Source organism: Rhinopithecus bieti, unplaced genomic scaffold (assembly GCF_001698545.2).
Source record: "Rhinopithecus bieti isolate Rb0 unplaced genomic scaffold, ASM169854v2 scaffold_51732, whole genome shotgun sequence".
In the NCBI taxonomy this organism is placed as follows: domain Eukaryota; kingdom Metazoa; phylum Chordata; class Mammalia; order Primates; family Cercopithecidae; genus Rhinopithecus; species Rhinopithecus bieti.
The window spans coordinates 1,365,951-1,379,824 of record NW_016821090.1 but is presented as its reverse complement, the minus strand read 5'-3'; the positions used below and the strand labels follow the sequence as shown (position 1 = coordinate 1,379,824).

General features: G+C 44.4%; 1 protein-coding gene across 1 annotated transcript in view; it reads right to left on the bottom strand.

The window, feature by feature from the left end:
- The window catches only part of ELMO1 (engulfment and cell motility 1), a 588,614-nt gene that overhangs the window by 27,295 nt on the left and 547,445 nt on the right, over positions 1-13,874 (bottom strand). The window contains 2 exon segments of the mRNA XM_017860159.1: positions 5,762-5,874; positions 13,692-13,855. Of these exon segments, the coding sequence (XP_017715648.1) occupies positions 5,762-5,874; positions 13,692-13,855 (277 nt within the window).

Below are 13,874 nucleotides of genomic sequence, written 5' to 3'. Positions count from 1 at the left end.
AGCCAGTTCAGTGAGACACAGGGCACAGCAAGAACCAAGCCCCAAGACTGCCGTGGAATCAGGACACATCTTTGTCTTGAGTGCAGAGCCCGCTGTCAGCAGCTGGGGGCTGACCCCGGGGGCCCTAAGAGTCCTATATTAGGGAGGAGAACAGGTTTTTCTAAAAGATGTCTTTAGAGGCTGGGCGTGGTGGCTCAAGCCTGTAATCCCAGCACTTTGGGAGGCCGAGACAGGCGGATCACGAGGTCAGGAGATCGAGGACCATCCTGGCTGAACACGGGTGAAACCCCGTCTCCTACTAAAATACAAAAAAACTAGCCGGGCGAGGTGGCGGGCGCCTGTAGTCCAGCTACTCGGGAGGCTGAGGCAGGAAATGGCGTGAACCCGGGAGCGGAGCTTGCAGTGAGCGAGATTCGCCACAGCACTCCAGCCTGGGCGGCAGAGCGAGAACTCCGTCACGAAAAAAAAAAAAAAAAAAAAAAAGTTCTTTAGAACACTTCCATGAGGATTCTGAATTTTCCCAATGATAACCGAAAATGTGCCAAGTCTTCTGTGTGTTCAGAACAAGGTCGGCTTTCTGCCTAAGGTCCAACCTTTCCAAGTCACAAAACAAGAGGGACCCAGCAATGTGTTTAAAGGGAAATGTCATCTTTCGGGCGATGAGATCTAAGATTTTTTTTGTTGGTGCAAAAAAGGGAAACAACTATCGATACTGACGAAGGGTATCAAATCTTCCTCACTTCACTGAGCTTTCTTGAAAAGGACAGATTTGTGTTTTGATTCTGAATTCGGCCTCCCTGGACACAGCTGCTCACAGCAAATGACACCTGAGTCCCCAGGTACTTTCCAAGATGATTTGGTCTAACAGATGCCTTGAAGTCACACATACCTTGGTGACACACCGGGTTCTGATTCTTATTAGCTTCGGGGCCTTGGCCTAATTATAAAAACCTCAGAAATCCCTGTTCTTCATAAGTATAATGGTCATAATTATATGAGCAAAACACACATAAAGTATGGATCCTACATCTTCCAGAATTGGTTCTCAAAACATATTTGTACTTTCCTGCTCTTCCAGTCAATAGTAGTCCCTCTCGTCCACACTACTGTCCCTCCATCTTTTGGGAATAATGATTATGCATTATTCTGACCTATTGGGAAATGCCTTTTTTTCCTGAAAATGAACTGGCTTTTCACAATTTGAAAATATGTATTTATTTATACCTGCCTTTTTGTAACAAAGTATTAAAATAAAATTTCAACCAAGGATGGAGAAAGGAATGACCTGCTCCCCACAACAGGGCAATATGGTTACCGTGCCCGAACGCACCACTTGGCTCTAGGTCTTCTGACGGGGCCCCCAGAGCAATGTAGGATATACCAGTCTTGTTGGCAGGAGTGGTAGGCATGCATTTTGCCCAACACTGAGTTCCAAGATAAGCCTGTCATGTCAGCACTTAGGGGAATGCCAGTCAATGAAACAGACACTGTCCTCTGCAGGAGGTTTCATGTTATCACGTCTTGAAATGATTTCCAATGTTAGCCCTGGACTCTTACCAAGGCCATTCAATGCAAGTGATTCTGAAAGACCTTCATCTCTGAAATGTAAGAGAAGTAGGGGGCAGTTCTTGAGCCTAAAGATTCTCATGAAGCAAACAGTGGCTGATATCATTTGGATCTGTGTCCTCACCAAATCTCATGTGGAATTGTAGTCCCCAGTGTTGGAGGTGGGTCCTGGTGGGAGGTGACTGGATCATGGGGGCGGAGTGCTCATGGATGTTTTAGCACCATTCTCCCCTTGGTACTGTATAGTGATAAAGTCCTCTTGAGATCCAGTTATTTAAGTGTGTGGCACCTCCCCTCTCCCTGTCTTCCTCCTGCTGTGGCCATGTGAAGTTCCTTGCTCACCCCTTGCCTTCTACCATGATTGGAAGTTTCCTGAGGCCTCCCCAGAAGCAGAAGCTGTGATGCTTCCTGTACAGCCTGCAGACCTGTGAACCAATTCAACCTCTTTTCTTTATAAATTAGCCAGCCTTAGGCATTTCTTTATAGCAATGCGAGAATGGACTAATACAGTATCCCTAACACAGACAACTTCTGGGGTTTCATCTGAAATCTCTCCTGCAGGAGTCCAGGGAACACAGAAGCCAGGCAATTTCCATGCCAAGGATTCTGCGACCAGGGCTTATACTTCATGGTCAGTAAGTATAAGCTTGGGGAGAGAGTGGAGTGATGCAGGTTAGTGGCCTCCAATGCCACTCCACCTCCTGTGTTTAAAATCTATATTCTGGCCAGGTGCAGTGGCTCACATCTGTAATCCCAGCACTTTGGGAGGCGAGGCAAGTGGATCATCTGAGGTCAGGAGTTTGAGACCAGCCTGGCCAACATGGTGAAACCCCGTCTCTACTAAAAATACAAAAAATTACCCGGGGGTGGTGGTGGGTGCCTGTAATCCTAGCTACTTGGGAGGCTGAGGCAGTAGAATTGCTTGAACCCCGGAGGCAGAGGTTGCAGTGAGCCAAAATCATGCCATTGCACTCCAGCCTGGGTGACAGAGCGAGACTCTGTCTCCAAAAAAAAAAAAAGAAAGAAAAAAATTCTATATTCTGAGGCGCTATGAGCTAAAATTAATAGCCAACATCATCAATGAATGTATGTTTGATAATCTGCCAAGCATCAAAGTGCTATAGATGTATAATTTTACTTACCCCTTACGGCTATTTGATAGAGGAACTAACATCATCCCCATTTGAAAGAAGAAGAAAGAGAAGCACAAAGATATTGAGCAGATTGCCCGAGGCTACCCAGCTCCTGAGTAGGGAGTAGGGACTTAGCCCAGCTTATTGTGTCTTTTGAGATATATTACCTCCTAGTTCTAATGTGGTTAGAATTCCCAGAAACCCAGATCTGTAAATGTCTGCATCTGACTATTCCAGTAGCAGAGTTGCATATGACATAGGCAGAAGGATCGCCAAGTATCAACTCAGGGATCTTCTAGCCAAACGTGGCATAGTCGAGTACTCTCTATTTGTTCCTTCACTTTCCAGTTCTGTGGAACTGTAAGTTCTTTCATATTTTCCCTTATAAAGTTAACTACTTAAATTCACTCATCTGTGTCCTACTCACTGTCAGACAAGTTTAAAGGGAGTATGGTGCTGGCTCCTGCACTGGGAGTGTCTGCTCTTGAACCTGTGATGGCATCTGGCAGGCGGTTGTCCATCCCAGTCTGAGGTCTCATGTAGAAGTGCATCTTTCTCGAAGGGATTAAAAATGCCATGTTCTCATTAATCTGTGTAAATCTAAATGGAATGTTTTGATGGGGTGATAGGAAACCAATTCCAGCACAGTCTGGTTTGAATCCCTATTTTTAAGCACAGAGCCAGTCACCAGATTTCAAATCCATTTACCAAATACCAAAAAGCCTTCCTTTCTGCACTCGGAAGGATGATTTTGTATTAAACACAGATGGTCATGCTCCCTAGGGAGCTCAACTCATAAATTTATCATCTAGATGCTAATATTTTTTTGTTCAGGAGGTAGTTCATTATTAGAAAATTGGAAACATTTACAGATGTGGGACTAACATTTTTTAAACAACACCACCACCACAAACGCTGTTAATGAATACATCTAGAAACAGGATTGTTCTGATAGAACCTATCCATTTCAACCTAGTCAGGGAATTCTCATGACACAGTAGACTAGAAGGTTAAATTGGTGCTAGCAGCTAGGTTGTGAGGGATTGTAGCTGGGCAGCAGTAGAAGCATTGGGTGTCTATTTGCCATTTCCCATCCCCAAACTTCTGTGTCCTTTGCCCAATGTCAAGTAAGTAAAAATCTTATAAATCATCTTTATGGGGCAATATATCCCAAACATTGATTTGTTCCAAAGGCAATAAAGACATCAGGGCATACAATTGGCTCTCTGACTAAATGAGCTCCTGGATCCCCTAATCCTGTCCTCCCACTTTACAGATGAGAACTTGGGGTCTTGAGAGGTCATGTGTCCTTCTAAAGACACCTAGATGGTTCATTAAAGAACTGAGAAGCCTAGCACCAAGTCCACTCATTCTGGCTCACTGCTTTTTTCCTACACAATCTTAAAGAACAATAGTAGCTCCCTTTTTTGGTTGTTTATTGTTGTTACATTCATAATCATCTCTCTTCCTCACGATAGCCCCAGGAGACAGGCATTGCTATCCCCATTTCAGATGGGGAAACTGCCCAAGGTCACAAAGCTGGACAGGTGTAGAGGCAAGACCGCACCCACATTGCCCGGTTCTGGGGCTATGTCCTTGCCACTGAGCCCTGTGGTCTTCTTGGAACACCATTTACTCCGACATGATACCTGATGCAAGGAATGCGATGAGAGGAGGGCATGAACTCATCCTTCAGTGGCTGAATGGGAGGGAGAAGTTCCCTCTTCCACTGCTCTCACTAATAGGAGGCTTTCTCTGTAACTCAGCCCTTATTATTCTGCCCATTGTCCTCTTCCAAGGCTTAGCCTGAAATTCACTCGAAGAGCTTCTCATCCACTGTGAAGAAACTGCACTGTCCTTCCTCCAGGAAGTTCTGCCTTCAGAAGTTCCTCAATGTGATGTTTAATGGTGACATGAGAAACACTTCCAATTTACTGAATATGCAGCACAGGACAGTTAAAGTAAATGGCTGGGGGATGAGTTCAGCTGACAAACACAAAATGGCTTTTGTCATTAGTGGGTGAGCTCTGTGGCTGAGCAGGGCATCCAGCAGGTTTCAAAATATCTGCCAAAGTGTCTCCTGGGGCATAACTGGTGTTCTTAGTATAGTTGCGAATGCCTGTGCTTGCTCCTGCCTCTTCTTCAGTCTCTTTGCCTCTTCCCAAATCTTACTTTACAGTTTTATGTTCTGGCTGTTTGCCTCTAGGAGTGTGTGGTATGAAGACTCTAGCTGTGCAATCAGCAGCATGTCAAGAGAGCAGGATAACAGTCAAGGGTGCTTTACTTGTCCAGGAAAGAAACAGCCAGACATGTTTCTCACCTGTTGAGTCTAGTCTTTGGACATTCATTTGGATTTGACATTATGAAGTTAGAATTTATAGACACAATTCAGAAATCTGCCTTGAGAAATTATGTAAGGGATGCTACCCTATCTTAGTTCACTGTTACTTATATCCCCATATAAAATAATTCTGTCCTAGAAGAGAAGCAGTGTGGGGGATTTGACAATAAGGGCCATCCACGCTGAAAGCTTCAAGATCAAACCCAACAGTGGGTGCTAGCTCTCCTGCACCAAGGGCAGTCGTTAAAAGGAAGGGTCCTGGAGCTGTGGAGTTTGAATCCTTGCTCTTCTGTGACTTTGGGCCAGTTTCTTAGCCCTTTAGTGCCTCCATTTCCTAATCTGTAAACTGGGCATAATCCTAGTAGTTACTTCCTAGGGTTATGGTGAGGATAAAATGCTTGAGTCAGAAGACTAGAGTTTCAGAAGCACCTGGCACATGGTAGGCTCATATACATGTCAGCTATTGTTGACACCACCACTAGCAGTTTTGTGGCACTAAATGGCAAAGAATGGCTCTTCATTTCTGTGGCTCTTCTGGTAATTGTGGACTTTGATTCTCTCTGGGTGTGTATGGGAAGCAGAAACGACCTGGACTGCTATTCCCGTCCTGAGTACAATGCTGCATGGCCTACCCTTAAACCAACACCACGCCCCTGTGATTCTCTAGGGAGCAGGCCACTGTTTACCCTGTCCAAGTTTGGAGTGTCCCCAGAAACAATACCTTGCCTCCGCCGGGCGTTGAGTTTCCTAAAGCAGGTCCCTTCCACGAGGCGGTTCAGGCGTTGCTGTTTGATCAGCTCTAAGATTTCTGGCTGAATCTTCTCCTTTAGTTCCCTGTTAGAGGAAAACACATTCCACAGCATGCCTTGAGAAACAGAGTGTGGCTTGGTGGGCATCATGCGCAGACGGGCAGGGGAGAACAAGTGCATCTTTTCATGACCATCTAATACCTCCAACTTGGGGCTTTAGAGAAGTGTTTATTAAGAGTCAGTGGCCAGGGGCATAAGTACAACACCGCAATAGATTCTGTGACATTCACAGAATTCCACAAAGCACCAGCCACCTCAGTGATGTTTTTCCAGAGCTAAGTGTCCTGAGAAATTTCTTCTTTTATTTTACAAAGCCACAGATATAAACTTACACAAAAGTCCATTCAGCACTGCTAAGACAATCAATCCTTGGTCAACTTTTTTCCCCCTGTACCATGTAAACTCTGAGACTGTATTTGTGATCTGATTAAACAGGCATATTAGGCAACCACACGATTACTATTCCACAGCAAACACTGTACAGTGAGCAAACCACAGGACCACTTTTGGTTCCAATTCCGTCATTCACAAATGCGGACAACACTGTCCCAGATTCTAGCCCACAGAGACTGAGATAATCATGGGATAAATGAAAGATTATTTGCATCTTGTCTCAGGCTAATGCAATATAATTTAGTTTGAGATCCATTATGCTGCAAAGATATCATGATAGAGTGAAATGGTTTTCAATTTTTTTTTAGAGCAGAAATTTTTATCACAGGAAATTTTACATAGCACCCTAGCATGTGAGTCTAGTAAAGCCAAAACTATTCTAGTTGAAGCTGGACAGAGAGACCCAGAGCCCATTCCTCATAGCAATGTTCTAAGAAGCATTGGCCAGAACATAGATCTACAAGTCAGAAGACTAGAGCTTCAGTTTAGGCTCTGCCCATGACTAGCATTTCACATAGCTCATCTAAGTCTCAGTTTCTTCATCTATAAAATGGGAATAAGAATCTTTCCTGCTGTGACTCCCAAATGAGACAGAGTACAAGTCTTTATTAAGCACTGAGCAGGAATGTAAGGCACAACTGAATTTGCTTTGGTGACATTCTCTCCTTTCCTCAAGCCAAACAGTTCATAGGCCTATATTACCCTGTAGTCAAGGCTCACACATTCATCAGCTTCCACCTTAACTCTGGACCTGTCCTGACGCTGAACTGCCAGCAACCTGTTCTCACATGGTGCTCCATTCCAAGGTGAGAAAGGGACTCATGCTTGTTGGGCACCTACTATGAGCTGGGTAGTGCAATATGCAGTTTTAGCTCATTTAATCTTCCTTCCCTCCTTCCTGAAAATAACAGCTTTTGGGGAAGGTATTAATTTCATCATTCCCATCTTACAGAAGGGGAAACAATCACGGAGGTTACGTGTAGAATATGGGCACAGACTTAGGTTTTCCTTGTGCAAACTGCTTTGATTTACTCATCAGAAAAAAGAAAAAAAGTTACATAAAAGGATAAGGCCATCTAACAGGGTATTCTAGTACTCCATTAACACATTTTTTTGAGGCTTAAGTGCCCTCAAACATTCTCTCATTTGATACTGTTGCAACTGAACATCTATAAAGCATAATATGGAAATTCAGTCCTAATAATAGTTTGGGACATTTGTAAAGTCTTCCCTGTACAGGTCTCTTGGGGTCTCATTTCAGACTTTCAGATCACTAAACTATGTATCATCAGCGCTTAGCTCTTCTAAAATGGACTCAGTAAATTGCAGCTTTGATGAACCCTGCACTGAGTGGAAAAGAAAGTTGGTATCTGCCAGGGAGTTGCACACAGCAATAAATCACTGCTTCCAACTTCCAAGTCCAGGTGACCGGGCGCAGACAAAGACATGGTACCAGAGGATGGAGAAAATCTGGGAGAAAGAGTTTTGGAATTTCATCAATTCTTAGATTATAGATATATATATTTAAATAATAGTTTCACTAGGCCAGGGTTGAGTTATTAAAATGGAGCAGAGGATGCAGTGATGAAGACCAAGAGAAGGAAACAATTGAAGGAATTCTGAGTAATCTTAATTGATGCTTTATGACTTTTTCGTGTAAGACCCACAGGTGCCTGCCACAACACATTTCATCATGGAACCATATTGTGAGGATGCACTATCAGAATAAGAGAATCTGCTGCTACAAGAATTACTCCTTTTTTTTGTTGTTGTTATAAAGCCCCAAGGACTCCAAAATGTGACCAGGCAATGAAGGAAATGAGACAGCTCTTTCCTTCTACTGCACTATCTGGCTCACAGCAGGTGCCTACCAGCTCTTTCTTTTTCGAAGCAATTTCTTCTTTCCTGGCAAACGGACTCAGTAGCCGTAGAATTCATACACGTTAAGAAAACATAAGTAAGCCCTACAGTATGTTTCTGTGGCTGGTATCTGCCCTCTGGGGTAAGCCAGGTAATAACCTCATGGGCTATAACTGGGTTTTGAAATTCTGAGCTTGGGGTCAATCAGGCCAGAGCTATGGGTTTACTAGCTTTGCTTTGATAAATATCTTTCTCATTCTATCCAAAGGCCTTGCCAATAAATACAAGGAAGAAGATTAAAGGAGAGAGGATTTAAAGAGTGTGTGAAGAGCAATTCAAAGTCTAGCCCTGTTTCTGGAAAACAATTTCAAGTTCAGGTCCAGTAAGGCCACTGCCATACACAGAAGGCAGACAGCACCATTAGACTGGTGAGATTCCTTCTTTGACTTGGGGTCTGCCCTACTGAGCAACTAGCCACCGTCCATCTCTCTGCTGAACTCCAAGCTCAGCTGTTTGACTGTCTAATTGGATGTCTCGTAGCTTCACATATCCAAAGCCAAACTTCTGATCCTCTGCTCCACTTGGTCTGTCCTTTAGTTGTTAAGGCCCAAAACCAGGAGTCCATCCTTGACTTCTCTCTTTCGCTGACATCCCTAGATATTTCCTATCAATCAGGAAATAAGTTTGTCCCTTCTCTTCAAAATGGACCTCATTTTCAGTACGCTATAATCATTTCTCATCACCTCTTGATTGGGTTATTAAAATAGCTTTCTCATTGATTTCCCTGCTTCCAAAAACTTGCTTTCTTAGAGTCTATTTCCAATACAGTATCAGAGAGATTATTTAAACACCTAAGTCACATCACATCATTCCTTTGCTCAAAACCCTCCAATGGCTCCCCAACAAGGCCTTGTGTAATGGAGCTCCCTGCAACTTTCTGGCCTCACCTTCCATTGCTCTCTCCCCCTCAGTTATTTTGCTCCAGCCACACTGGCCTCCTCTTTATTCACTAAACACCCAGACCTCTCCAACCTCAGGGCCTTTGCCCTGGTGGTTCTCTCTGCCTGGAATACCCTTCTCCCAAATACCCACATGGCCTGCTCCCTTAGTCCCTTATAAGTCTGTACTCAATTGGCACCATCCTAATTAGAGAGAGCTACTCTAACCAACATATTTAAAACTGCACTCTATTTCCCTTATCTTGCTTTGTGCCTCCACTGCATGTATCTCCTCTTAACACGCTATCATCTTATTCACCGTGTGTATGGCCTTTTCTCTCCCTACTAAAATATAATCACTGTGGGGGCAAGAAATAGGTCTGTTGTCTTCACTGCTGAATTGCCAACACATAGAATAGTGTCTGGCACGTGGCAGGCGCTCATTAGATATTTGTCAGTTGTCCGAACACTGAACATTGTATAACTGACCAGACTGTCTCCCTTGCATTGGTTATGAGAAAGCTCTGAGTGAAGCATGTGGCAGATCTTTAGCGAGGATGCAGATCTGCAGGGTAGGCATCAGTTTTATTCCTGGCTTTGTTTGTTTTTGCTTTTCTTTCCCACTGATTTCTGTTGTACTTTCTAAGACAAGGGAGAGGCATATAGTAATACAAATACGTGCACAGTGTCAGTTTTATCATTTACATATCAATAGTATCACAACTTGTTAAATTCTGATTACAGGCTAGTAAGATACAACATTTCTTCAAGTGAATATTAAGTCCCGGGCATATGATAAGTGCTTTTCATGCATTACTTTGTCAAATCCTTATGACAACCCAATGATGTAGGCACTTTGACACTTTTGATATCTTCATTTTTAGAGATGAGGAAAGCAGGCTTAGAATGGATTACATAACTTGCTTACAGAGCCACATTTGTAAATGACCCCAGGTCAGTCTGATAGCAAACTGGGTCGAAGTTTTACACATTTTGCTTCACTGCTTTCACTGATGTTTGTCCTTGCATCTCCCCTTCCTCTCCAACATAGTGTTAAATGATCCATTTTTGGACTATTCAAGCTTTTTATAACCATTAACTCCGATTAATTGTGTGGATGGACTTATCTTCCTTGGTAAGTTGCACTAAATAAGACATAACAAATACCTCCTCTTGGAAACAATTAGTCAAGAGCTAAGAAATAAAACAGAGCTTCTTCAACCCACTGAATATATATTCCCCAAAATATTTATTCACATGGAGTTTACATTTTTCTTCTCAGGAAACATAACCATTTTATAACAACAGGGTGTATTAATAGCTCAAGTGGTCTGCATGGAGCTGAGGTTTGCCACCATGCTGTGTGTGGCATACACAGAGGGAGCAGGCAGCCTGATGGCCAGTGGGATTCCCCACTGGTGGTCAGGCCCCAGCCAAGTTGCTGTCCCTGTCTGCAAAATGAAAAGCTTGAACTGGATGGCCTTAAGGGTGATTTTCAGCTCAAAAATCCCAATATCCTAACCCTCAAGCTTGGGTTAGATCCATCTCCTCTGTGCTCTTCGTGTAACTAAGCACTGAGCCCAGTCTGTGGTAAATCCCCCACCCCTAATCCTAGCCTGTGACAGAGGGAGACCAAGTGTCTCTGGGTCTCTGCCTGCCCCCAGCACCTTAGGCAGGGCCTGGCATGTAGGAGTTGTTCAATATATGTTTGTGAAATGAACAAATGAATGAAAACAAGCATACATGGTCTACTCCTCTATTCCTTTCTCTTAGGTGACTTGGGTTTATTGTGTGAGCTATTTTGGCAAAAGTTAGACTTCATGTAACCCCATAATGAATTCCTGTCTAGTAGATCACTCTAATAGGCAAAACATACTGCAGCTACCCTCTGCCGGTTTCAGAGGTTGGGGTAATTATCAAACTGGTCCTTGGCCTTCCTGCTTAAATGCTGTGGCTCCTAACCACTCTCTGTGACTTTGCTGCAGCTACAGATATCAAGACCTCCAGTGGGCCATGGTACTTCTCGGTCCATGGCCGAGGGATGATGCAAAAGCTACATCCATGCAGAAGATTCCCTTCATATTTGGATTGTTTCAAAGATAAGAGCATCTTATAATACAAGGGGAAAGAAACTTCAGAATGTCACAGGCAAAGCCTTAGGAAGTGAAGATATAAAGCCAAAGTAGGAGTAAAATGTTCGCACTTGCCATGAGGTTAACATTCTTAACTGGAAAAAAGTCAAGGTCAAACATAATTCATCAGATGTAATTCAGAGTCACTTGCCTTTAACGGAAGTGATTCCGCAAGTCTCCCTTCAGGTTTTAAGATTTATTATCAAAAGCATAATAAAGCGTCCTATGTTTATACATCTGCTGAAACATGTTATGAAATTCAGTATACTGTAGGCCCTGGGATGGGGCAAGGAGCCATTGTCCCTCTTTGCAGGTGAGAAACTGCATCTCTGAGGAGCCAGTCACTTATCCAAAGTGCATCCTGCTTGGTGTTTCTAGCTGTTACCGTCTTCTGGCTGAGGACCAATGCAAAACCCCAGCAGTACCTCTTGTCAAGGCTAGCTGATGCTTATGCAGGTATGACTTAGGTTTTGCAAGGATGAAACCAAAGCACCTTGGAAGCATTTTCCCTCCCCACCTGACCGACTTCATGCCAACTAGTCTGCAGGGTTCTACTCCACAGTTTCTAACAGTGCTTCTTAAGATTGGAAAACAAATGTACAGATGTTACTGATTAGCTATTGTCCTTTTAGACCTGTGCACTTTTTTTTGTTTTGTTTTGTTTTTTTTTTGAGGTGGAGTCTCGCTCTGTCGCGCCAGGCTGGAGTGGCAGTGCCGATGCTCAGCTCACTGCAAGCTCCGCCTCCCGGGTTCACGCCATTCTTCCTGCTCAGACTCCTGAGTAGCTGGGACGTACAGGGCGTGCGCACCGTCGCCCGGGCTAGTTTTTTGTATTTTTATAGAGACGGGGTTTCACCGTGTTAGCCAGGATGGTCTCGATCTCCTGACGCTGCTGATCGCGTCCGACTCGGCCTCCGCAAAGTGTGGGATTACGGCTTGAGCCACCACGCCCAGCCGACCTGTGTAGCTGTTTTTTTTTTTTTTTCTCTCTCTTGAGACGGAGTCTCGCTCTGCGGCCGGGGCTGGAGTGCAGTGACCAGATCTCGGCTCCTGGCAAGGTCCGCCCTCCCGGGTTTTAGCCATTCTCCTGGCCTCAGCCTCCCGAGTAGGCTGGACTACAGGCGCCGCACCTCGCCCGGCTTAGTTTTTTTTTTGTATTCTTATTAGTAGAGACGGGGTTTCACCGGTTAGGCCAGGATGGTCTCGATCTCCTGACCTCGTGATCCGCCTGTCTCGGCCTCCCAAAGTGCTGGGATTACAGGCTTGAGCCACAGCGCCCAGCCAACCTGTGCACTTTTTAAACCTCATTTCAGTCTCTCACATTGCAAAGAAGCTTGGGCAGGGCAAACAAAATATTAGCTGAGGGGTCAGTAGACTTGAGGCTCAGTCCTGGCTCCTCCACTTGTTAGCATGGTCCTCACCCCTCCAGACTAGCGTTTGCATAGGAATAAGACCTGCCTATCCTAGCCTTTGCATGGGAGTAAGGCCTGCCCATCTCACAGGGATGTGAAGAAATGAAATAGCATGAAGGGTGCTTTACAAATTGCCAAGCATTAGAAGTGTCAAATACTGGAGGTCAACAAACAAAAAGGGAAAGAATCAGAAAAGAAAGAGAGCATGTGTGTGTGGTGGGGGAGTATAGCCTTCAGAATTAAAACCATGTTACAAGTTGGCTTCCTGCAAAAGCTCAGAAGAAGCTGTGTCCAGTCTTCTGAGGACAAAATGAGAATAAATATCAAACACATATGCCTTTCCTTAATTTTTTCCTCTTTAAAATTGACCCAGCTCTTAGAACAGGACAAAGGAAGAGAAACAGAGCAGTTCTAAGAAAAGATGAAGCAAGCAAAATACCCTTCATGTGTGAGTTCAGAACATTTTAAAGATTGGAATACGTGAAATTTTGCAATGGTTGCAAGTGGCATTTCTTGCAAAGTCCTGTGAAGGGGGGCATGCTGCCTCCCCACTGTAGGACTGTAGGTTCATAGTCATGATGGCCACATAGCATGCTGTGATGCCAACCAGTGGCAACAGGGCAAAAAGGAGGTAGTTCACTCTCTTCCTCTCAAGCTCTCACTCCCACTCATTTGGACTCATGCTACTTTCATTTTCATATTGCTTTACCTATGGATGGGCCTCACTCTGGCTGGCTCAAAAGGTCTTGCTATTCAAAGGGCACCCACATGAAATACAGTTTTACTGGACAAAGAGAAAAAAAAAATTGCTCCAAGTGTTGGAAAAGGTCCAAACTTTTAAGCTACAAATCCCTGGAAGACTTGTCACTAACGGGGCCAGTTCCTGGTTTAGATCCATTCTTCCAGCATCCGGCCCACTCCACTCAGCCCAGCCCTTCCTCAAGGAGCTGCTGAGACTCCCCTAACGAAATGGAGATCCCTCGGAATGTCTTCTGCTGGCCTTCCCCGAGGAGCTCACGACACAGCCCAGCTTCGTGATAGGCGATCATTCGAGAAATAGTGGGTTAGAGTCTTTTGGGAGATAGAGGTCAATACGGGGTAACTTACAAAATCGGGCGGGACTGGAAATCTTCCTGGTTCATCCTCTCGGACTGGCGGATTTTCAGGATCTCGGTGTAGCTCAGGTTCTGCAGTTTGCTCTTGAACTGGTCCAGGGAGCTAGGCTTGGTTGTAAGTGCTCTCATAACCTGCTCCTTCACCACCTGCATTACCTGCAGATGAAAGGAAAAC